Below are 25,479 nucleotides of genomic sequence, written 5' to 3'. Positions count from 1 at the left end.
AGTAAAGAAATGCTCTTTCATGCTGCAGGCTGCCAGGGTATCCAGTGAGTTACAGAAGACCACTTGTGCTGAGCACCCAAATTTCTCATGAAAAATGGTTAGTGAAAGTGTTCCCCAGCCTTGGGTTCTCTCTTATGCCCTTTTTGCCTTTCTCTCTGTGCTTCCTTTCACTTGAAAGAAAAGTGGTTCTTAAATGAAAATGTTCATGTGATCAGATGCAGTTGCAGTTTTCAGACAAGCTAGCAGGTCAAATCAAAGCTCGTGTGGATATAAGGCTGCGTCTGCTCACTGGATTTGAACTCACATGGCTTAACTTGAAGTAGAAAACGCCTTTTTGGGGTTGGTTGAGGCAGAGCTGCAGTAAATGGCACGAGTTATTGCCAGCCAAATAAGAATGAGGTAAACAAGAATGAGTGTGAGGTTCTCAGTAATAGACTGACGTGAAAGGGTCTCTCTCATTTGGAGACATGGGAAAGAACAAATCATGAAAGGCCACTCACTTCACTAATATGCAGTTAATACTAGAGGCAGTAGAAGATTAAGGCCAATGCTTTGCCCTCAGTTATGCTGTGTGAGATGAAGAGCATCGGAGCAATTAGGCCAGTGACCCAGAGCCATGTAACTTGGATCGGAATCTGGCCTTGAGCAACTTGTCCGGGGTCATCCAGTCAGTGCCTTCATCCATGAGATCTGTTTTCTTTCATTGTTAGTCTTGGAGGCACAGGCGGTTCCACAGTCTCAGAGGCAGCTGGACTTGTCTGTTCATCAGACAACCTCGTGCTGTAAGAAGCACCAGATCCCTTCCTGCTCCAAAATCTGCCCCTTTAGTAATCAACAGGCCGGGGTTCTGCTGAAAAATGCCACTCTCTGTTTTCCAGCTAAACAGTACTGAGATAGCATCCTTCTGAAAATATACCACAAAATGGGTCTGAGCACAGCTGCAGCATGGCCAGAATTTCCTAAGGATTCATAGGTGCCTAACCACGCAGTCTTTTCCTGCTACATATGGTCTGCTTCTATAGTAGTATTTCTGATGTAGTTACTTGCTTTCAAAATAGGCATATAATGTCTATATAATCAAAGGTACGCATCATACACAAATTCTGATATGTGTAAGTGGCCGTAAAGTTAACTTTATTTTTAAAATGACATTCAGATGAAGCTGGAAGATGGTTTAGAGCCTTTTACATCCCTTACTACTTTCTTTCCATTTCAGCAGCTGAGAAACACTCATTTTAATTAAAATTTGCTTTTTAAATGCATCTTGTAGTCAACACATGCTGAGAAGAGCTACTTACCACCCATGTACTGTAAGCTTGCTGTGCAGAGCAAAACGGGAGTATTGCTTTAATTAGTAGTAAATACTGCAGTGGCTTTAATGACTGCAGTCTGCTGTAATGTCCTGTTTGATTTCAAGAAGGTAGAACTGCACTAGCCTAGCTCTTGAAGTCAGAGGCAGGAAACCCAACGGGGTACCAGTAGGAGTTGTAGCATGGCTGTAGTTGTTTTTGCCACACTGCAATCCTCATCCTGTAGAAGGATGCAGAGAAGCTCATTTAACATCAACACGACGAGGTACAGTAAAAAATACACCCACGTCTTTAGCGTAAAGAGTGTAAGGGAATCTTAGTGGGAACAGCATATCAATATACATCTTTTTTGTATAGATGAGTCACTCATACAGGAGGAGGAGCAAGATGCTGATGTTTGGTGGTGTTATTTGCACTCAACCTCAGTTTATGTGGCCAATTCAGTTTACTTGGTTTTGATATTCATGGATCGTAAAAGGAGATTCCACCACTTCTCCCTGGCTCTTTACCACAAAGATTTGGGCAGTGGTTAGAGGACCAGTACATTTGCATACCTTAGAGAGGGGTAAAAGCAGGCATGATGGCATGTCAATTCTCAGGGCTAGATGTTCTTTTTAGCATCTTACAGCTTTCCTAGTCCTTAGTAAAGAAATCTGTGCCTGCTTGATTATTCCCAACCTTTCACTCGCATGTTTTCATCCGATAATGAAATTCCTCTCTTTTTTTCATCATTTCCCCATATGTTTTTTAACACAGCGAAATTAAATTCGGTGTGCACGTCTGTGTGCTTAGCTTAGTAATTTATGGAGGTGACATTCCTCAGCTTACATGAAATAAAAACATGGTGGGGGAGTTGGACTCGATGATTTCTGGAGGTCCCTTCCAACCCCTACGATTCTGTGATCCTGTGATGGAGAGAGCAAAAATCAGGTAATAGTGGCCCAGCCTTGTGGAACATCCAAGTACTTTATGGATAAGCAAAAAGGCTTGAGGTTCTAATAAAAAATCTCTTCCAAAAATCTTCATAAGGAGTAAGGGAAACTCCAGAGGTGTAATTGTACCCACAGAGACTGGAATCTATTTTCACAATCAGTACTCAGTCTATCTGAAAGTCTAGGCTTTTTGGCTGCTATTGGCATTCTGAAAATGTGGTTTAGTTTTGAAAGAGTAAAGTGCAAATACTATGTACTCCCAAGCCATCAGGATATCCAGTAAGAATTTAATCTTAGTGAAAGAATAAGGTCAGCCTTGCCACATTAGCCATTGATCAGATTTTTCAGTTGGGTTTTGTCTTATGTACTGTGCCTCCATGATTTGCTTTCAGCCGTAGGTAGGAATTGCTAAACACACCCAGTGAAGTTTGCAGAAGCTCTCAGGTAACTCAGCTTAAATCCTTTTGATTTCAGTAAGACTCCTTTACATTGTTTAGATACTTCTGAAAAGGTTACCAAGTGTTATGTAACACTCTGCTTCAGGTAAGGATGGACCAAAAATCAAAGCAAGTATTGGCACAAAATTGAAACAGTTGGCTAATAACTCCAGAGGACAACTCACAGTGACAGACCTGATTATTCTTTATGGTAATAACAGAAGAGGAAAAATTATTTGGACAAATTAGTTTAATGATGCAATCAAATACACTATTTTTCCTTAAAATTAATGACAGTTATTAAATAATTTAGCTATAATTGCAGCTAGCAAGATACAAATTAATCTGTATTCAAGCTTAAATGGTCCTGAGATGTTTGATCCACTAGTGCTTTCATAAAAAATACTGTGGGGATAAGTATTCCTTGTTTCTCTTTGGCAGTGTGGTGGATTTACCCAAGTTGGACACCTGACGCCCACCAAAGCTGCGCTATCACTGCCCTCCTCAGCTGGACAGGGGAGAGAGAGTATTCTGAAAGGCTTGTGGGTCGAGATAAGGGCAGGGAAGATGACTCCGTAATCCCTGTCATGGGCAGAACAGACTTAACTCAGGAAACTTCTTTTGCTACCAATCAAATCAGAGTGGAGTTATAACAAATAGAAACATTTCTCAAAAACAGCTTCCCTGCACCCCTCCCTTCATTCCAGGCATAGCTTCAGGCATCCCCCTGCTCCAGTGTGAGGTCTTCTGCAGGCTAGTGGCAGGTCCATTTTGGAGCTGGCTGGCATTGGCTCTATCAGACGTGGGTGAAGCTTCTAGCAGCTTCTCACAAAAGCAAGCCCTGTAGTCATCCCCCTACCAAAACCTTGCCCTGAAAACCCAATGCATTCCACTCCTCGCCTCTGTAAATGATGTGTTTAATTAAAACCCACGCTCATCACACAACCTTCAGTCACATCAACAAAAAAAAACAAGAATTCCCCAAAATCAAAGTAACATCACAGCACTGAATGGAAGCGGACAGTTTGCACACACATTCCACATCGCTCTCTAGCTCTGTGCAGCCCATGTTCTGCCTGTTACCTTTCCAATTAATATCCTTATCTTGAACCACAAGCCTTTTGTTGTATTCTCTCTACCCTGTCCAGCTGAGGAGGGCAGTGATAGAGCAGCTTTGATGGGCACCTGATGTGCAGCCAGGGTCAAGCCACCACAGGCAGGAATCTTGCTAGTTACCAGAGGTTGTTGTTGCATCACAAAAATCATAAGAGTCAGTGAATGTAATTTAGGGAATAATTACTTACAAAGGATGGCTACAGCTAGATCTTACCTTCTGTGACCTCCAACTCAAGTCTTTGAAAAAATCAGACTCTTCCAGGGCAAAGTTAAGTGTGAGAGCTAACTGTAGGTACTCAGATTATCCAGTTTAGGCGCGGGGCAGAATGTGGGCCTGAGGACACTCACTGCCCAAGGCTGATGTTGGTCTTTATTAGGATTTTCTTCTGTCTTAGCACAGTAAGAGTATTAGTGGTTTCCATGGTAATACATCGTATCAGTGTTGCACATGAGCGTTGTTGCAAGTCGTGTGGATAAAAGCTTTTAGGGAGTAGCCTTTGCTTTTGGATGAGAGGATGCATCTTGGGAAGAAATTTTTTTCTAGTTGCAATTCCTGAGACACCACAGAATCACAGGATTGTAGGGGTTGGAAGGGACCTCAAGAGATTATTGAGTCTAACCCCCCTGCCAAAGCATCTGTGGTCTTACTGCAGGAGTGAATGTTGTTACTGCTTTCTTCCTTGTTAGTCTATCTACTGCCTTTTTTAAGAAGCAAAGAAGCGTTTGGGGTCTATTATCTAATAATTTTGAAGGAGTACATATGGCCAAAAAAATCCTCTGTTGAGAACTTTGTATCCAAGCCAAAGTGTATATTCCACAGAAATGGTATAATGGGACTAATTGATTTCTGCTTAATAATAACAGTAACATGCTCTGTACAGACACACTTAATTTCCTGTTGAACTTAACGTTGCATTTGTTGTCCACTGACAGAACGTTTGAGCTGTAAACCAAAGCCCTACAGTTCTGATGCCGCCGTGGTGCTCCAGAATACACTGGTGTCATGTATTCGCTACTGCGAGCTGTCAGGTCTGCCGCCGATGCGTCGTGTGTCCCCACTGGTGTTAGTGGAACGCGTATTTATGCCCGTTTGAGGAAACTGGAGTCCCTCAAGTCCCTGCACAAGACCTCAAAACGCATGATAGACAAGTGCTTTTGCTAAGGGCAAATGAGCATCCCAGATGAGTTAGTGTTGTGGTTTTGCCCCAGCTGGGGGAGCTGGGCACCACGCAGCCACTTGTTATTTAAGATTGAGTCAGGGGAGTGGGGTTGAGGGAGGGGGAAAGGGAGAGAGAAGAAAACCCGAGGAACCAAAACCTCGCAGGTTGGGATAAGGACAGTTTACTGGGATAGCAGAGAGGTAGATGTAATAATAATAACAGGACTTTATAGCAAAATATATGAAACTGGTGATACACAATGCAGTTTCTCACCAAACCACACAGCTCAGCTCCCTTCTCATTAGCAGGGAAATATGAACAACAGAAAAGTCCTTGATTGCTTGGCAACAACTAGAAACATCCGTGTGTTGTCAGCACTGCTCTTATCCCAACTCCCAAATACGGCATCCCACCCGCTGCTAGAAAGGAACTCCCTCTCTCCTGGCTGAAACCAGGACAGTTGGTATTCAAGCAAGTACTCTCAGTGCCACTCTCAGTGGCAACCAAGAGCCTGCTTGTTCGTTGCTGTCAGTGGGTGGATCATGGTGTTGGGCTGCCCCTGGTTTTGAATCATGGGACCACTTGTAGACTACATTTGTTTTCCATGCAAGGTGAAGGAAGAATTGAGTCCCCTTTAAGAGGCTAGAATTCTTTAACACAGAAACTAGACAATCTGGACTTCTCTTGGTGCTTTATGTAGGCTCAGGTTTGGGGTACCCTCTCCTGCTGAAGAAGACAGCTTTATTACAGCCACAAACCTGCTCGCAGAATTTACTTGCATGCTCTTGGTTTTGCAATGGGGAGTGTTCAAGTCAATGGTATAGATTAGCAGGGGACAGCTAAATTGAGCCTTGAGTTGGAATCAAGTAACAAAAGAATCCGAATGTATACGAGCTGTCCAAAAGCACTCGGTAATTACAGATATGCATATTGAAGTTTTAAATAAGTAATGCTTTATCTCCAAAGCTATTTTTAAATTTTTGGATGCAGCACACATTGTCTTACTGGAAAATGCAGAACAGTGACATCAGAAAGGGGGAGGAAACAAGGAGAAGATTTAGAGGGGTTTATCCCTCTAACGGCATTTATAGATCCAGGCAGTCTTTCTTTATCTAACGTAGGAATTGGTTTTACAAGGTTACTTATTTAGAAACTATTCTTACATATGCTTACGTAAATGTAAAAATCTCGATCAGGAGTTGGTTTAACAGGAATCTGGGAGCGAGGAGAGGCAGACATCCAAGAGCTTGAGACTTGCACTCCCTTTTTTGCATATGAAAAGAAGCACAAGTGCAGCAGCATAAAAGTTTTACTTCACATGCTTGTGGAGAGCAAATTGAACTTGGAAGTAGAATAGCTGTCCTGGAGAAGTGCCATTTACATGACTTAACAAATAACAAATAGTCCTGATTTTGTAAATGTTGCTGTATTTCCTCTGTGTGATGTAACTGCTTCTCTTGAGCAAGGTATTGCAGGGAATGCTGAAATTTTGTATATTTGGGTTCCTTATTTGTTTGGGAGGGACGTAATGTACTGGTCTCATAAAACAAATTTATGCAGCTAGCAATTGAACAGGGACCCATTCATTCCAGAGCTCAGGACAAAACCCATGATACCGGGGTTTTTTGCTTAGTTAAAATTTAAAACATGCAGCTAATACATAATTTCATGGCACTTTCCTGTCATTTTGATGGTTACACAGAAAGAAGAATTCTCCCTTCTATTGAATTTTTGCGGAAATAAAATACCTCCACAGCAAGTTGGAGAATCCTGAATGACAGCACTCAACTATTGTCAGTCTGTATCAGTTTTCTAGAATTACAAACTTAATATTTACCTTTATAGAGCTGATAGATAAACAATCAGCTGAATAACCATGACTTTTTTCCTTTCCAGAAGATGCAAAGGTGTCTCTGCTTGTTTCATGTGAGTTAGTGTTTCTAAGTGAGTTGCTTTCAGTTGTTATCAGTATCTAGTAAGAGGATTTCTTACAGCGGGGTACCTAGGAGCTCTTTCTGAAGTCGATCCCCTCCCATCAAATATTTCTACTTCAAAAGGTCATAGCTAATGTCTCTTGCAGTATTGAAAGCATTAGCTTGAGAAAAACACTTTTCTGCTTTCCCAGTGGACGTATTTAAGATTTGAAAAAGGTGACTTTTTAGAATAATGTGACTTGCATTATAAGATCTGGGTTTTGATATGTTTATTGCATGTGCTACGGTATCTGTGTACAATGTAAACCTGAATTTGGGGCGGGTCTCAGAAACTGCTTTGTTTATCGCTCTACGACAATCATCCCCATCTAGGTATCTTCTGATTTTCAGGTATCTTCCCAGAATGTGTCAGGTCCAGTGTCAGCCTTTAATTTTGTGCTATCTGGGTACAGTCTCGCCATGGTTATTTTCTGGCTCACAAGCCTTAGTCACGTTTCCTGTATCAAATCCCTGGGTTTTCTTGGAGCTGACAGTGCTGCACCTCATGCCCTGTCTTCTGCGTGACAGCAGCCCGGATAAACCCCAAGCCGTGTGAACCAGATGAGTGAAATTACAGCAGTGCCAGAGAATATTGTGGTGACACAGGAGTGGCATGACGACTCTTCCACTGGCTTTCCTCCCAGTTTGCTGGCTGTGGGATATCAGCAGGGCTTCTCTGTGCTTTTGGGTTCCCAGTTAGTTTGGTAGGTTCCACGTGTCTTACCTGCTGTAGATAACAGCAGCGACCCCAACGCTGCTTTGTGCTGGTTTAGCACAGGCAGCTCTGGTTGGGATGCGTGGAACATGTGCCACTCAACCTAGGCTTTGTGGCTTGCAGCAGGATTTGCATCCTGGGCCACAGGTTGGTGTTAGAGATGGAGGTTCTTCAGGAACTTGGCGTGTTACGTAGGCTTACCTTTCTTTAGTGCCTGTATAGTGTCCTAAAGTACGTGTTTTTTATCACCTGGTTTTCCATCCTTTTCTTTCTTTCTTTTTTCCTCATCACAAAGCCATTTCTCATCACACCCATGTCAAAAGATCTCATTTTTGGAAAGTGTTTTGACCTGCTTTCTTCTTTGTTGCTGGTAGAGGTAAATTCAGAGAACTGCCAGTCTTCAGATAGAGTTTGAGTAGGACCTGTTATTTACTTTGCTGTTCAGGTTTTTGATGAGCTATAAATGAACTCCTTATGTTTCTGTATTTTCAATGACATTCTTTGGGAATTACTTAGAGTCCGTGACTTTAACACTGTGTTTATTTGAACTCTCTAAACGTATGCATGTCTTCTGGAAAATTAAACTGAGTTTTTGAACAGATGTTGTTTTTTTGCAAATTTAATTTAAGAAACTTACATCCTCACGTATTGGCTGTCACCTCCTCATGAGAACGTGGTAGCCAGACCAGTGAGCTCTTAGGATGCCTCAGTGTAACTTAACAGCTGGAAAAGGCAGGCTTGTAACTGGAAACAGCCATCACTACCAAGCGTTCCATTCTGTGTTGTGTTTTGGTTTAAATCTAGACCATATTAAATGCAAAGAGTTTTAACCTCAGAAAAAGAAACTGCTTAATGGCAACCATTTCAGATGCAGAGACCGGCGTGAGATTTGCAAAGTATAAACTGACAGCCACCCAGAACGCTTTCATTGGGGTTTTTTATGGCTCCTTTGGGGATGTGTTTTCAAAGTTCCGTGGCCGTGGTGCCGGCAGCTCAGGAGAGGCATGATAGTGATTTTTGAACATCCCTTCCAAAAGCATCAGTAGTCCATGCTTCCCCCAGAATGACTCTGAAGACTCTGAAGATTGATCCCCAAGCACAAAGCAGCCTGGAAACAGATGATTTGTCTTTGTCTGTATGACTGGAGATTTTCCAGTGCGGTGCCAAAAGAGGCAAATGTATTTATACACATTGAGGGGGGTTAGTAATGAGTTTAAATGAAAATGTAAGTTACACTTCATTAAGCTGGTGTAATTTGCATCTTGAGGGACAGAAGGACAAAGCCTGAACAGGAAACAGAGTTGACAAGAGATTTTAAAGTGATGCAAGGAAAAGCCATTTTATCACTTTCTTCTCTTTTCTGTTGGTTGTTCTCCAGGCATGTTTGTGATACAAAGCACATTTACATCACTTCAGGGATGTGTAATTCTCCACCACTACTTAAGACAGCTTTGAATTTGCTTGACTGATGTTTCGAGCAGACCTCTGCTTTATTCCAGATTCTGTTTAGACATTTACTTCTTTTTTTTGGTGTATAAAATGAATAATTTTTTTTTCTTGGTCCAGATATTGGACAGATACCCAAAATGGTTGAATCTAAACTATGTGAAGGGGAAATAGAAATCTGAAAATTCTTCTTGTATTATTTTGATGGTCATTCCCCCACTATGCAAATCTAAACTGCGGATAAATTTTAGTATTTTACAGCAGTGTTTTGCCATCTGCTGCCACTGAAGGGATATTTTGTGGCTCCAGCAGAGGAAAGGTTTCCAACTGGCCCTGCCTCATTTTTTTTTATTTCTCCAGATTTAATGGACATCGCTGCGGTTGAATGAATATTTTACGAGTGTACTTCACACGGAGTACAAGCAGTCACACTCATTAGAGCTGCAATGTTTGTAGGGTTGGGGTTTTTTACCTGTTGATGGATGGCTGTTGTGTCATTGTATTCAGTCCCGTGCTGGTTCTGTTTTCTGTGGATTTGTCTCTTGACTGTGGGATGGTTTTTCACGCTTGCAAAGTGCAACAGGCGAGATAGTTAATGCTGTGAAGGGTAGCACACAGTGTAACGGATGGAGTTACATGAAAAGGGGTCATTTCGTTGCTGCATGGAAGTTCTGAATACTCAGTTTTATTGCAGTGTGTCTGGTATACAACCTTTGAGCATGGACCCATCCTTTTAATCACAGAATCATAGGGGTTGGAAAGGACATCAAGAGATCATTGAGTCCAACTGCCCAATGTTTCCAAATGATTAATTAAATTCAAACTATGGGAAATACAGATGTGTGTATTGGGATTCTGTATCTTCAGCAAATGCATGTCATACTGCTTCACTTGATTTGGTTTTTTTTTCCCCATTGTTTAAGTTTCATCTCAGGAATGTGTTTGCCAAGATACCGCCAGAGTCAAAACTTCTGTAAGCAAGGTCAGGGAAACACAGAACTGGTTTAGCTTATTGGTCTAGTTTCATAAAATTCACTTCTGTGAGCAGTAGGTGTGCTTAAAGTATGGATTGCAAATTGCCCCTTTCAGGATTTCTTTTGTGGGTAACATACACAGTTTGCCTGTGAAATGACAAATCAGTATGCACATGCTCCCCTGCCCTGCTTTGAAGTTCTGTGTTTTTAGAACTAAAAGGGGTAAAATATAAAATTATGAAGTATTCTAAACTTATAAAGATTCAGTGATTGTGAATGCCCGGTAATTGCCAATCAGGGGTTGTGTTAGGGTTCTTTTCCACCGCACTGCCAGTGCTGCAGATGTAATGGTTCCGCTTGTTTTGAATGACGAGGCAAATTTAAAAAAAACCAAACCAAAACACAACCCACATCCTTTTCCAAATCTTTTCAGCGTGGGCTTATCAATTTCCAAGTCTTTTAATTTGTCTCCAATAGTGACAGACGAAAGCCATCCACGTTCAGCGGGAATTTTCTGCCTTTTTTCCCCATTCAGAGATAATTTATGTAAGTAGACGATATAATGAGGATACTAAATTAAGTGTGTCTGTGTGTATATAAATAAAATTGGTTTGTTACCCATTTGCCAGCATTTTGGCTCAGCTGTAACAGCGAGAATTGTAACTGCTTTAAAATTGATTAGGCGATTTAACTTGAGATTTAACTCTGGGTATGTTAGGGATAGATAAGCCTGTGATTGGGAGCATAAGACATTAATCTCACAGTTCTCTGGTTGATCTTGGAAAGTTGGCATGTTGTCTTTATTGTTTGGCTTTGAAGAAATGGTCGTATGCTTCCAGTGTGACCTTATGCACACCGAGGGGTTTTTGACTTCTTGTTTCAAGGATCACTGGGCCCCTTCTCCTGTTCTAAAAGAGATGGGGTTGGTTGTTGAAAGAGGGATGTTTCTGCAGCACACAGGGATGACATGCCTCTCTGTTTGGCATTGGAGACCAGGTTAGGTTGACTACTAGTTCTTCTGCAAATTTCTGCCCAACAGAGACCTGAAAGCAGCATTTCCATCTGGTCCTGCAGTGGCTTCCAGCGTCGAAACAACATGAATGTGCAGAATGAAGTAGCCATCTTCATTGGGAGCAGGTCTCCTTTAGTTTGGTATAAAGCTGTTCAGAGTAATATTTCCTATGCTGTTTTCAGGTTTTGTCTGCATTGTGATGCTTCGTCAAAGAAAGATTAAGTTAGCCTCAGGGAAGTGGCAAAGCAACTAACATGAAAACAGCCAGTCCTAAGGCCTTCTCCACCTATCTTTGCATCCATAACAGTAGTAACTTCCTTTCTGCTGGAGTTTTGGAGTGCTTTGGGGGAACTGCATGCTGGTTTTGACTAAATTCAGCTGCTATTTCTGCTTTTAGTAGACATTCTATTAGCTGATGTTGATGTGTCCTTTAAATTAGTGCTGGTATTAAAGAAGTGGCTTGAAACGGGCATGCTTTCCAGTATGAAAACCAATTCAAAATATTAACCAACAACGCACAAGTGGAAAAAAGGCAAGGTATTATGTGTTTAGTCAGTTATATCTGTCAGATTCTGATCTCTGTGACACCTGTATTTCACTCACCACACACCTAAAGCCTCTAGTTTTAACTGGCAGGTAGGCAGCTAAGTAAGCAGCTAGGCAGCTTTTTTAGCTGCCAACATTTTTCAGTGGTTTGGTTGACCCTAGTTGAACTCTCACTTTAGCAGCAGATAATAGTATTTTCTTAAACCCCGGACTTCCAAATTTACCTCAAAGTTACCCTTCTGCTATTGAAAATTCTACCTATCCTTACTGATTAGTCTTACAATTACATAACGAGGTGTCATAGTAGTCATAATGCTTTTATAATGAGGTATCATAGTAGTCATAATGCTTTTATAATATTGGCAAATATTCTGCATTACATGGCTGTTACAAGCCATGTATGTGAATTACTGGACTGGGTAGGATAGTCTTATCCTCCTTCTGTGCTACCCTGTTGTCTTCATTTCTTTCTAGTTAATTATGGTATAGGGATGACAAGCACCGTGGCTCACGTTTTTATCTCATACTCCCAATGTCTTGGGACAGAATTCTGTCCCAACACCAAAAAGCACTAATTCTTGCAGGACCCACGTTTGAAGTTGGACATTTTGCTTTGAAAGAGAATGCTTCTTCAAAGCCTCCTGGTGGTCTGGATGTTAGGGTGGCTGCTGTGGGCAGAGGCGATCAATCGCCTGCGTGATTGGTTCCTAGAATCAGCCAAATCTAAGAGAACAGGAGCATGATTTTCCTGCTCTGTCCTTACTTACCTTGTTCCTGTGCAATGGCACACCACTGCTATTCAAAAGTCATTGTTTACCAATCATCATCCTCCTTATGTAGTATTTATCACTTTCAAGCTTTCGAGTAATGACTGGTATGTCTGTGAGTCTGTTGCAGCCAGTTCAGCTGCTGAAAATGTCTGTGTGGATGGCACAAATGGGGTAGGATATTGAGCAAACTGTGCACTATCTCACCTTGGTATTAGTTAAAAATGGTGGGGGGCGGGGGGGGGAAGCAGTAGTGTGTTTGAAAAATAGATAAACTGTTGGGTGTAAAATGTGACAAAAATATAAAAGGCATATTGCTGGTTCTTCATCCATAAAATCGCTTTATTCAGAATATTAGCTGGAAATACAGTTTGCAGACTCCATGATTGAATTTCACGTATTCATAAGTAGAATTTTGAGCAGTCAGGCCAACCTCAATATTCCTGCACTGAGGTATTGGTAGAATTCTTTGGGAGCATTTGTTGAGAGGTTGAAATGTCCCTAATGTTTTCCAAGCCAAATTTTTAGTATTATTATTTACTGTCCAGGCTGACCTTCTGTGTCCAGCTTTTTTATCAGTTATGATGGAAGTATAAATACTGTCTTTTTTTAGTTAGATGTGAATAAAAATAGTTCTGACAATGTGTTGCCTCACATCTCTGCATGGGCCTCCTGTCTTCCTCATCTGGACAGAATTGGAGAATTTTCCTCTCTCTTTTACATAGACTGTTTTTTTTCATTTGTTTCTTTCTATTCTTACCTATATTTGATTTATATATATACACACACACTGTTTCTTTACTCCTCTTACATCATCTGCTCTATTTTTTTCCTTTTTATTAATTTTTCTCATATTTTTGCTTTTATTGTTGGCTTTTTGATTCATGTCTTAGGCAAGATCACCTAATGCTTCTAATATTCATGGAATGCTCTACTGCAAGGTTGCCTTGGGAACTAAGGAAAGACCTAATTTTAGAACCTGTGGTCGTTTTTGGAGTCAATGGTCATTTGTTCATCCACCATATGCACTTAGAGAAATTTGGAAAAAAACCTCCTAAGAAAACCACAGGGTCTCAACTGGGTAGAGGAGTACTCAACAGAGTAGAGAGAAGAAAGACTAGAAAAATAAATTGGCGTCTATGTTCCTTTTACTGTGGTTCAATAAAATGATCCCTGTTGATTGTTTAATTGTGGAAGAGACCATATTTTGTGTATGTGTGTGTACTTACTCCATCTATAAACCTTGAAGAGTTTTGAGTTACCACCTATGAGACTACGTGAAAGGCTGTTGGGAGGTGTGATTGCACCGGAGCACAGAAAGCACTGAACAAATCATGCTTATTATTTTTTACACAGGGAATAAATCGCAGGACAGTGGCATTGCAGAGATGGAGGAACTTCCAGTCCCACACAACATTAAAATAAGTAACATCACATGCGACTCCTTCAAGATTTCTTGGGACATGGATTCTAAATCCAAGGACCGCATCACTCATTACTTCATCGATCTCAACAAGAAGGAAAACAAGAATTCCAACAAGTTTAAACACAAGGTAATTTTCATTTAAAAGTTAAAGTGGGATTAGTTGGTTTGAAATAGATGGATCTCAGTGTTTTATTAACCATTCAAAGCCAGGCCATGGAAAACAGCCACTGGACATCCAACAAAGGTAGGTTTTAATTAATTTGATTGACTTTTTTTTTTTTTTTAACTTGGAATGCCTTCCCCATCTCTAGCCTCTGTGTGTGTGTATCTACATTAGTTTCATAGAAAACTGAACATCACCATTTCTCTTTCGTTTGAAAACAGTTTTGCAACCTGTACCATACAAGACAGACCTTTTTTTAATCTCTGGCTAACTCGTAATCCTCATTTAAACAATTTATGTATTCCATTCCCGCCCTTCTTGGGTGACAGACTCAGGGGAGCAGCACATGTAATTTCAGCGGGAGAGTCACAAATTCTACTGCACTTCTAGGAAGGCTCCCAGTGATTTTAGTTCGCAGCGTTCAGCACCGTGACCTGAATATTCATCTGGCCTCTTTCCTGGAGCCATGGGTGCGGGGACGCGCTGAACGCATTGCAGAATCCATCCGTGCTTACCAAATCCAGCAGAACCTGCTCTGGCCTCAGAACAGCTGAAATAGTGAGATGTCTAGCGAAACACAGGATGAGATAGAAGATTAAACACCACAGTCAGCGGCAAATTAAGAAAGAAAATTGGCAGCATCTCTAAAAGATAAAGCTTGCCAAGGCACAAATAACCACCCAGACACGTATGAGATCTCTAATTCTATCAAGACCGAAATTACTCTTGGTTTATAAGCCAGTGGGAGAACTGATTTCTCTGAGTCATTTTCTTGTGAGAGGATTTTTCCCGTGACTTCTGTTAATAGCAGGGGTGTAATTTTCACATCTCCTTGTTTGACTTTTTTTTTTTAAGTGTGTTTGGAAGTAACATACGTATCACATGTCATAAAAAATCACTTACTGCTGCTTGAAATGGAAAATCGTACACGTTTGGCCAGGATGTTGCAGTAGCTGGGAATGAATGTGCAAAAAAAAAAAAAAAAAAGCATTTATTATGACCTGGGTTTAGTTGTAATAGCAAATAAAATAGGATATGTTTGCTTTTTTGTCTTACAGTTACTACTTTTGGAGTGACAACCTTTGAATTTGAATTCCCATTTTATACTGCAGGAATTAATATACCTTCTAATATAAATGCAGTATTTAAGTATTTTTAATTTCTTCCATTTTAATAATCAACATTTATTAATCCATTTATTAATCTATTTCATTAATCCATATCCAAGCAGGATAACCCTGAGCCAGAAATGTGCCCTCATAGCTAAGAAGGCTGATGGCATCCTGGGGTGTATTAGAAGGGGCATGGTTAGTAGGTAAAGAGATGTCCTTCTCCCGCTCTGCTCTGCCCTGGTGAGACCACACCTGGAATATTGGGTCCAGTTCTGGGCCCCTCAGCTCAAGAAGGACATAGAACTCCTTGAAAGAGTCCAGTGCAGGGCCACCAAGGTGATGAAGGGAGTGGAACACCTTCCTTATGAGGAGACGCTGAGGGAGCTGGGCCTCTTTAGCCTGGGGAAGAGGAGACTGAAAGGTGACCTCATTAATGTTTGTAAATATGTAAAGGGTGAGAGTCAGAAGGATGGAGCCAGGCTCTTCTCAGTGATGGCAGCGACAGGATAAGGGGCAACGGGTGCAAGGTGGAACAGAAGAAGTTCCATGGGAATATAGGGAAGAACTTTTTCACTGTGAGGGTGACGGAGCCCTGGAACAGGCTGCCCAGAGAGGTTGTGGAGTCTCCTTCTCTGGAGACATCCAAACTCACCTGGATGGGTTCCTGTGTGATTTAGTGTGGGTGGCCCTGCTCTGGCAGAGGGGTTGGACTAGATGAGCTTTCGAGGTCCCTTCCAGCTCCTAACAGTCTGTGATTCTGTAATTTTTTTCATTCATGTGCAAACTGATGTAAATTTGTAATTTTTTTTTAAAGGCTAGAGCCACCCGAGCAGATCAAACGATACACACTTGAAAATCTGGGTCACAGTGATGAGGCTAGTGTTAAAATGGAGGGGTTGGGGGAAGGATGTTGATAGGGTAATAAAGATGAGACGTGAGATTTGTTTTCTTCAGCAGTTCCCTAGCTTTTTACTGTGATGAAGTGCTTAGTGAAAGGAGAGAGGTAAGTGGTTTTTTGCGAACAGGAGACCAAAGTCTGTCAATTAAAATGATGAAAAGTTGGATATCTTGTCAGAATTAATTTAAAATTTCTTGCTACTAATTATGTTGGTGCTTTTTTGGTTGGGGTTTTTTTCCCCCCCCAAGACAGAATGATGGAAATCTAGACAACATCCAGGGTGAGCAAGAGAACTGCACAGGCTGCATGCTCTAGCCCTCGCCCATCCATTGCCTTTGTTCTTATACAACAAAGCTGTTGTATACAGGAGAAGGATATTGCTGCCCCTTCTAGCAGGACTTTTAGAAAGCAAAGAGTGCACCTTACCACTTTGTTATGAAAAGGGGTTGGGCCCTACTCTCAGGAGTCAGCTAGCAGTCAGGCTGTGGAAGGAGAGTGGCTTCTTCAGGGGTAGAAATCATCCCCACGTAGCTTGCGGGTAAATCACTGTCTGCAGGTGCCTGTCTCTCTCAGAGGTGGTAAACCCAGATGACCAGCTTAAACTGTTTTCTAACTTGTGGAGAGTTAGCATTAGGTCTCAGTTTGCTCATATGGCTGTGGACAAGTGGCTTGAGAGATAGCTGTAACCTGGTAGGTAGGTAGGTAGGTAGGTAGGTAGGTAGGTAGGTAGGTAGGTAGGTAGAGGGAGAGAGAGAGGGATAGAGGGATAGATAGATAGATGGAGGGAGGGATGGATGGATAGATGGAGGGAGAGAGGGAGAAAGATAGATAGATAGATAGATAGATAGATAGATAGATAGATAGATAGATAGAGGGATGGAGGGATGGAGGGATGCTGTACCTCAGGAAAGGCAGCTGTTTGTTTCCTGGTGTACCCAGGAGAGGATACATCCCTGATTTATCCTTCCAATACTTTTTCTGGCGGCAAACATATAATGTATATTCAGCATATTTAGGGTGCATGTAGTTTTATAATTTATGAGTATTACAATAGCTGTAAAGGAGGAAGTTTGTATTGGTAGTGGTGTGCAAAGACTAGAATTCTAGTAGGACTTTATCTTTTTCTTAAAGCAATTTGCATATCTGCCCTCTTTTTTTAAGATACAGAAGTATGATATTCCCATGTAACAGGAACTGAGGCTCAGATTTTAGCAAAACTAGGTCTAGCATGTGGATGTGCTGAGTTCCCACAATGTGTCCTATGAGCAGATCTGTCAGAGGGAAGGGTAAGATGAGATAGAAGAAAGCTGCAAATTGAAAGCTCTTTCTTTGGCAGCAAAGAGAGATTCACAGGATCACGCAATTGTAGGGGTTGGAAGGGCCCTACAGAGATCATCAAGTCCAACCCCCCTGCCAAAGCAGGTTCCCTAGGACACGCCACACAGGTCGGCATCCAGACGGGGCTTGAACATCTCCAGAGAAGGAGAATTCACACCCGCCCTGGGCAGCCTGTCCCGGGGCTCCGTCACCCTCAGTGGGAAGAAGTTCTTCCGCATGTTGGTGCAGAACTTCCTGTGCTCCAACTTGTGGCCATTGCCCCTTGTCCTGTCCCCACAGACCACTGAGAAGAGGCTGGCCATTTCCCCCTGTGTCCCACACTTTAAATATTTATAAACATGGATCAGATCCCCTCTCAGTCTTTTCTCAAGGCTGAACATCCCCAGCTCACTCAGCCTTTCCTCCTCGTAGGAGAGATGCTCCCAGCCGTTAATTTTTGTGGCCCTCCACTGGACTCTTTCCAGGAGATCCTTGTCTTTTTTGTACCGGGGATGGCAAAGCAAGGATCTTTTCCCAAAATAGAGAGTAGTAGTGTGACTCGCATACCTTGCTGCTTGGTTATTCAGTGATTCCAGGTTGTTCTTGGAAATCAGTGCTGTCTAGGTAGCTTTAGAGTTGTCTGGTGGGTGCTGGTGGTGGAGCAGCCATCTGCCACGTCAAAATCCCAGCTGTCCTTGAGCTGGCACATAACCTCCTTTGCACCTCTTTGGGGGCTCAGCCAGGGAGGAGAGCTGAGTAGAAGAGATGAAAGGAAGAAATAGAGAATCCCCAGAGAAAGTTCAATATGAACATTTGAACATGGTGGGGTTTTTTTGTTTTCATGAGGTCAGTATGGCAACCATAAAAAAAAAAGAGAGTTTACTTGGACAAAGAACAACAGATTATAGTTCTGAGGAGCAGCATATCTGCCACTCCCAGCTGCGCAAGAGATAAGTTTAATGTAGTTTTTAGGTAATCTGCCCCTTTTTGGGCGCAGTCAAAGTTTCCTCAGACATGGTTAGAAGGTAAGGCTTTGATGTGGGGAGGGGTGGGGGGCAAGGCAGCTTTTCATGTTACATGAAAACCGACAAAAATTAATGGGGGCGAAACCCCCCACCGGGTTGTGGGCACAGAGGCCTGACCCAGGTGGCAGCAGTTCTTACCGTGCCAAAGGAGAGCTGACAGGAAGACTACTGACTGTAGCTGTTGGCAGCTGCTGACTGCGTTAGCAGCAGCAAATGCAGCCTGGTGGGATGTCTTTGCAGTATACTTCAGGGAGGTTGCCTTCAATGTCATTTGGGGTTTCTTTTATCATTCCTTCTAACTTGTCTCTAGCTGTTGTATTTATTTCGCCGTGCACAGCCGAGTCCTTTACAGGCAGAGTTTTCTCTGAAGCGTTATTTGATTTAAATGAGAATTAGCAAAAAGGAAACCGTGGCAGAGAGCTCTTCCCCTTGATTGTGATGTCAATCACATTTCAGTTCTTGTAATACCACAAACTACTAATTTTTCAGTTTCTTAATACAGAAAAAAATGAGGAATGACAGAAAAACAATAAAAGGAAGATACCTTTTCACGATAGGAGATAACCCAACAAACAAACAGACCTTCAGTCTTGCTTACAAATGATGAACACAAAAGGTCTCTTCGCTATTTCTTTTTTCCTTACATAAATGCAGCACTAGTATTTATAGGTGGATGACTGCGGGCGGGTGCATAGATAGTGGTTGTTACCTAAAACACCCAATTTCCACATGGCAGCCATGTGGTTACTGATAAATATCAGAGAGTAGCTCCCTCTCTCACTCAGGTACACCCAGCAGAGAGAATCATCCAGCTCCGCCGCGAGTCCCTTCACCCGCAGTTCTGGCCTAAACTGTCTAGTCCTTCATCTTTTTCCTTCCCCTTGGTGCTCTGCACTGCAGTCTTTGGTACCCTAGGAATGAGGTCTTCCAGCAGTAACAAGTGGCTGTTCTTAGTTGCACTGGAAGAGCAAACCAGAGTACCTGAAATGGTGGTGGGGTAGGAAGCAACGACAGGCACGAACTGTCTGGCTATATATTTGGCGTGTTCTGGCCCTTCCTGTGCATAAGGGTATTTTGATGCATGTAAAACACACCAAGTTACTCTGCAATGGGTTTGATTTTCTCTGTTGAAGTTGGAATAAACTTCCCTATAGGTGCAAGTTATAGCTGTAACTCTTGGGGCAGACCTCCCTCTGTTGACCACTCTGTCACCTTTACTGCGCCAGTGGGATGTGAGAAGTAACTACACTTTGCACAGGAGAGCCAGGCGTGGGGATTACAGCGCGAAAATCAGCAGAGGCAGGGGTGGTGGATCAGTTGGGTCGCGCTGCTGACTCAGGCGTTGTTTTGTCCTTTTGTTCCCGTCAGGATGTACCTACGAAACTGGTGGCCAAAGCTGTCCCTTTGCCTATGACAGTCCGTGGGCACTGGTTCCTGAGCCCCAGAACGGAGTACACGGTGGCAGTGCAGACGGCATCCAAGCAAGTCGACGGCGATTACGTGGTCTCTGAGTGGAGCGAAATCATCGAGTTTTGCACAGCAGGTAATGCTGCTGCTGGGCAGCCGTGTGCCACGGGGCGCGCGCAGTGAGCTCCAGCTTTGCTGCCTGAGCGGGCTTAGCCGCCTGCCAGTGCCAGCTAGGCTGGAAGAGTTGCAACACTCTCACCCAGAAACTGGAATTCTAACTTCAGGCTTTGGATGTGCTCAGGTTTGGCGCATTAATAGAAGACTGCCGCTTTGTTCTGCCGCAGCGTAGCTGCCCCAGAGGACCATGCCTAGCACCCCTGCTTGTCCCCGCCTAGGAGAGCAAACCAAAGTGTGCCCATTGCTGGCTACTAGCACCTCCAGAGAAGAGAGTGGCAGCTCCCTTACTGACAGCATCCTGTGGCTCTGCCTTTGCATGCTGCAAAATCACCAGTGCCTTGCCTCATGGATCAGTTTAGCCTGTCATTGATTTACAAACCTCTTCCTCTGGTTGGTCATCACCAGTGCTGATGTGCCTGGCTGTGCAAAAGCTGAGGCAAGATCTCTGTGAATCCCATGTGGGCTGAGACGCCATTCAGGCTGGTCCTAAGGAAGCTTTTTCTCTTAGGTGAATAGTTACCGACCCACAGCTGGATATGCTGTAGCAAACAGTTTATCACATGACACAAGCCAGAGAGGGCAGCTCTCAGCTCCTCCACAGTCACAAATATAAGAAAACTAGCTCTTGCACAGGAAATCCTGGGCTGAAAGTTACCATAGGGTTACAGGGTATTTGTGCAGGGAATCAAACATGCACATTCCTGCCATTCATCTGTTGCCACCGTTGGAAGCTGCCCCTGGGCCACTATAGTTTCTGTATAGCTACAGTGTGACGTGAGGTATGTTACTGTGCCTCTCTTCCCGATTTTAAGCCTGCTCATCTATGTAGCTTTTGGAGGCTGTGGTGTTTTTTTCCTGCCCCTCTATACTAACAGATTGTCTTTTCTTTCCAGATTATTCAAAAGTTCACCTAACACAGCTACTGGAAAAAGCTGAAGTGATTGCAGGCCGTATGCTTAAACTGTCTGTTTTTTACCGGAATCAGCACAAAGAATACTTTGATTATACCAGGTAAGAAAGTAAATGTATGCAAAAAGGTTTGGCAAATTAAGGGAGTAATGAAAATAAATAAACGGAGGCAGCTGTGATAAAGCTAGAGCAGAACACCCTGTATGCTTTATTGCCAGTTCAGAAGGGAAAAATTAAAATGTAACTCATTTCTTCTGCCTTGCTTAACTCAGCACTTCCATTAGTCAATAAACGTTTGTGATTTGAAGCAAAGACTGAAGCGCTCACAGGGCCCACAGCCTGATTAAAGCACCTGTTGTCATAACATAGGGTTTAGTAGCCAAATATGTCTATTCTACTAGAAATTCAGAGTGGTCAAATGTAGTAATTTGGGCTCTGCAATCTGACTGTTATTTTACAGCTCATAGTGGGGGGAGAGAGGGGTAGATGTTCAGGCAAATGTGACTCAGCTGAGATGAATAAATAGGGTAGCTGGAGGCAGGGTCGTTACTGCTGTTTGAGACCCAGCGTGCCTTCACACACACACACACACACACACACACACACAACTAGAAGCATCCTTGCAATAGAAAAGAAGATGACTTTTCAATAGAAGGCGTCCCAGCTCCGGAGCAGCCACTACACAGAGGTAACGCTCAGCGCTTGTTAGAAGAACGTGGATGAGAGGTAAGGGGTGTGATGACATCTTTGCTCTGTTTCGGCACTGTGTCAGAAGGGTGCCAGCACTGACTGTGCTGCTTTGATGTGTCAGGAGAGATGGGGCTGCTGCTGTGCCACAGAATCCAGTGTTGTCTGGGTGTCACACTAGAACTCAGGGGCTTTTAATAGAAACTGGTGAATAAAAAAAAAGTAACTCGAGGGAATCCAGCTCCAACGAACAGCCTTCAGCACCCTTGGAAACTTTGACACCTTGCAGCCAAAGTATCTGGTGGACTCCAGGAGTTTCTTCTGTGTTCCAGAGTATGGGGTTTGTTCTTGTCCTCCTCTGTTTTGGAAGAATTATTTCATTGCACATAGTGACAAGCTGCAAAACTCAATGGATGTAGAGAATGAATTGCAGTTGGTGAGGTTCCTTGAGGACCTTGTAAATCTCTGATGCCACCCTGGACTAGATGCAACAGAAGGAAAATGCCTGTGTTGGTTCATATTCTCATACAACTTTGTTTTCAGCCATCCAATCTTAGTGCATCTGCCTTTGTGGTCACAGAGCTTTGAAAATTACCACAGATGTGCATTTATGGCTGTGGTTTTGGCCTCGTTCTGCCAAATGCGACTCTTAATTAATTGATTGCAGTTTTCCCCTCCTTTCTGTTATGCTCTGTCTTGGTTTGATGCAAATAGAGACTAGGAGTTTCTCGTCTTGTGAGTTAGAGAGATGAAAAGCTGCGTTTTACCAGGTAGGCATGAAACTAGAATCATAGAATCATAGAATGGTCTGGGTTGGAAGGGACCCCAAGGATCATAGAGCTCCAACCCCCCTGCCACAGGCAGGGACACCAACCTCCAGGCCTGGATCTACACAAGGCTGCCCAGGGCCCCATCCAACCTGGCCTTGAACACCTCCAGGGACGGGGAATCCACCACCTCTCTGGGCAGCCTGTTCCAGCACCTCACCACTCTTTCTGTAAAAAACTTCCCCCTAATATCTAATCTAAACCTTCCCTCCTTTAGCTTTAGTCCATATGCCTGCGACAGCCTGATGGGCATCTCTTCTGATCAGGAATGTACTGGTATGGACACCAGGGCTGGTCCTTCCACAGTGCACCCTTCTGAATGTTCCATTTCCTTTTAGGAAAGCTTCCTCATTGTACCATGCCTGCCAGTAGCCTCTGTGCTGTCATTGCTAGTGCACAGGCTTGGAAAAACTTAAAGAGTAGCTCTAGTAGTATTGACAAAGAAGCAATTATCACAGTGCTAAACAAGCAGGCCCTAAATACCAGAATCACAAGGTTGGAAAAGACTTTGGAGATCATCAAGTCGAACTGTTTCTGTCCTCTATGAAACCATATCCCTGAGCACCTCATTTACCCATATGATTCAGCCCCCTCCCTGGGCAGCCTGTTCCAGGCCCTGACAACTCTTTCAGGGAACTTTTTCCCAGCATCTGACCTGACTCTGCCCTGGTGCAGCTTGAGGGCATTTCCCCTCATCCCATCACCTGGCTGAAGAGACCATCTCCCACCTCTCTATACCCTCTTGTCAGGTCATTGTAGGCAGTGATAAGGTCTCCCCTCAGCCTCCTCTTCTCCAGGCTGAACACCCCCAGCTCCTTCAGCTGCTTCTCATAGGATTTGCCCTCCAGCCCCTTCACCAGCCTGGTTGCCCTTCTCTGGGCACACTCCAGGACCTCAATGTCCTTTTAGTAGTGAGGGGCCCAAACCTGAATCTAGCACTCGAGTTGTGAGCTTGTAAGTAGCGTGCCCGTCACTCTGCTGCTTTCCTCAGCTGGGAGGGCCATAAAGCAGCTCAGATCCCTGGGAAGAGTGACCGCTAATTGGCCTAATTGGCCACTGGATGTCAGTGTCTTGCCACAGAAACCGACCTGTGGGACACCAGACTTTTCAGGTCGCACAGATGGTGGTTATTCAAACTGATCCAACCACTGGGCTGGATTTGAATGGCCCAGAAAACTTCTGATATTTATCATAGATTCAAGTTGTGATCTGCAGAGACTAGAAATAATGAAGAAAAAATAAAAATCTCCCAGCTGGAGCCATTATGGAGTTGATTTGGAGCTGGCTTGTATGTTTCCCTGGAATTTGTTTGCTTTGACGGCTACCTCCTGCTTTAACCAAGGGAAACCTTCTCCCACGCAGCACTGGTTTACAGGGAGCTGCTGCAAGGCAAAAGCAGGGAGCACAGACGTTCTTGGCTGTTTTTCCCTCTCCTCAGCAAGGAAAACAAGGGGGAAAAAAAGAGTAAAAGCAGAGCAAGAGGTAGATGTAAGCATCTCTAGCCCCACAGCCATGTGTGTTTTAATCTGTCAGCATGTATAAAGGCAATTTCTAAGGATGCCTAGTGAACCCGGTGTTCTGCAGGACATGGCATCTAGCTGGAGGTGGAGAGAGCCAAAGCTGTCACTGCAGCATTTCCAGGGAGGCGTGGGACACAAGTTCTGGGGCACTGCTTGCTGTACATCATAAAATCTCAGGTGCTGAGGGAACATTAGGTGGGGTGTTCTGGACAGTTCTCCTAAAATTAGCATCTTAAAGCTGCTGGGTGCAATCTGGGGGGTTAAAAATCCAGTTGTTAGATTGAAGGGTTCTTTTCACTGGACCCAAATTGAGCTCAGCTTGCAAAAAAAAAGCAACAAACAAAGAGTTTGCCTTGTGTGGGGTGACTCCCCCTGCCGCCATAGGACTAGTGAATGCAGAAAATGGATGCCAACCAAAGTGGAGACTAACCAAACTGCCTCATAGGCTGCACCCAGCTCTGCCCTGACTGAAGTCAGCAATAGCCAAATAGCCCTGAAATTATCATTTTTTGGGGGGGGGGGAAATCCCAACAAACTGTGGTAGACAGTACCTTCCTTTCTATAAGCTCTCTGAAAAACTCTTCAGAAATAACTTTCCCTGGCAGTTCTCTACATGGAACATGCTACAATACTCCTCGACGAGGCAGCGTGTGGAGACTGACTCACCATTTGCTGCACGCGGTGAAATTAAAATGTGTCTCTTGTTAGAGCTGTAGGGGAAGGCTGAACAAATCAGCTAATTAAAGATATTGGTGATTTGGGGGCTTTTTTTTGCTTGTGCTATTCTTTGCCTGTGTATAATTCTCACACAGCTCACAGCTGGCAGAGGAGCCAGACTGGAAAAAGCATCTTCTCCCCCCTCCCCCCCACGCCCCGAGCAGGAGTTATTCTAGTTTGTGTTGGAGTGTGGCATCGCTTGATCTTTTTCTTGGTCCTAAGATCAGGACACTAACCATGGTTCTTAGTGTAATGGTTTTCCTTTGTGTGTCCCCCTTCAGTACAGTTACCAAACAGCACCACGTCCTAACTTCCCACTTTTTTCTTTAACGTGTGTTGCAAAATAAACAATACTGGTCATTCATTTGTAGAGAGCATCACGGGAATGCTATGCAGCCCTCTGTTAAGGATAACAGTGGCAGCCACGGCTCTCCGATCAGCGGGAAGCTGGAAGGCATCTTCTTTAGCTGCAACACCGAGTTTAACACCGGGAAGCCACCGCAAGATTCGCCTTACGGAAGATACAGGTTTGAGATTGCAGCTGAAAAACTCTTCAACCCAAACACTAACTTGTACTTTGGAGACTTCTACTGCATGTACACAGCCTACCACTACGTCATTCTGGTGATGGCCCCCGTTGGATCACCGGGAGACGAGTTCTGTAAGCAGCGCCTTCCTCAGCTTAATATAAAAGATAATAAATTTCTGACCTGTGACGAAGAAGACGGTGTCATGGTTTACCATCATGCCCAGGATGTTATTTTGGAAGTAATTTACACTGATCCTGTGGATCTCTCCCTCGGCACAGTTGCGGAAATTACTGGTCACCAACTAATGAGCTTGTCTACTGCAAACGCAAAGAAAGATCCCAGCTGCAAGACCTGCAACATCAGCGTTGGACGTTAA

The 25,479-nt window shown here is 43.4% G+C and overlaps 1 protein-coding gene across 1 annotated transcript in view; it reads left to right on the top strand.

Annotated features, from left to right (window-relative positions):
• Nucleotides 1–25,479, top strand: part of PHYHIPL (phytanoyl-CoA 2-hydroxylase interacting protein like) — a gene marked incomplete at both ends in the record, with an annotated part of 38,453 nt that extends 12,974 nt beyond the window's left edge. The window contains 4 exons of the mRNA XM_084264713.1: nt 13,745–13,941; nt 19,698–19,872; nt 20,807–20,924; nt 24,945–25,479. Coding sequence (XP_084120839.1) covers nt 13,745–13,941; nt 19,698–19,872; nt 20,807–20,924; nt 24,945–25,479 — 1,025 coding nt within the window. The remainder of the gene's footprint in view (nt 1–13,744; nt 13,942–19,697; nt 19,873–20,806; nt 20,925–24,944) is intronic.

Source organism: Gallinula chloropus (genome assembly GCF_964237585.1).
Source record: "Gallinula chloropus genome assembly, chromosome: 5".
Taxonomy (NCBI): Eukaryota; Metazoa; Chordata; class Aves; order Gruiformes; family Rallidae; genus Gallinula; species Gallinula chloropus.
Note: the sequence above shows the minus strand (reverse complement) of the source record. Positions and strands in the feature narration are given on the sequence as shown.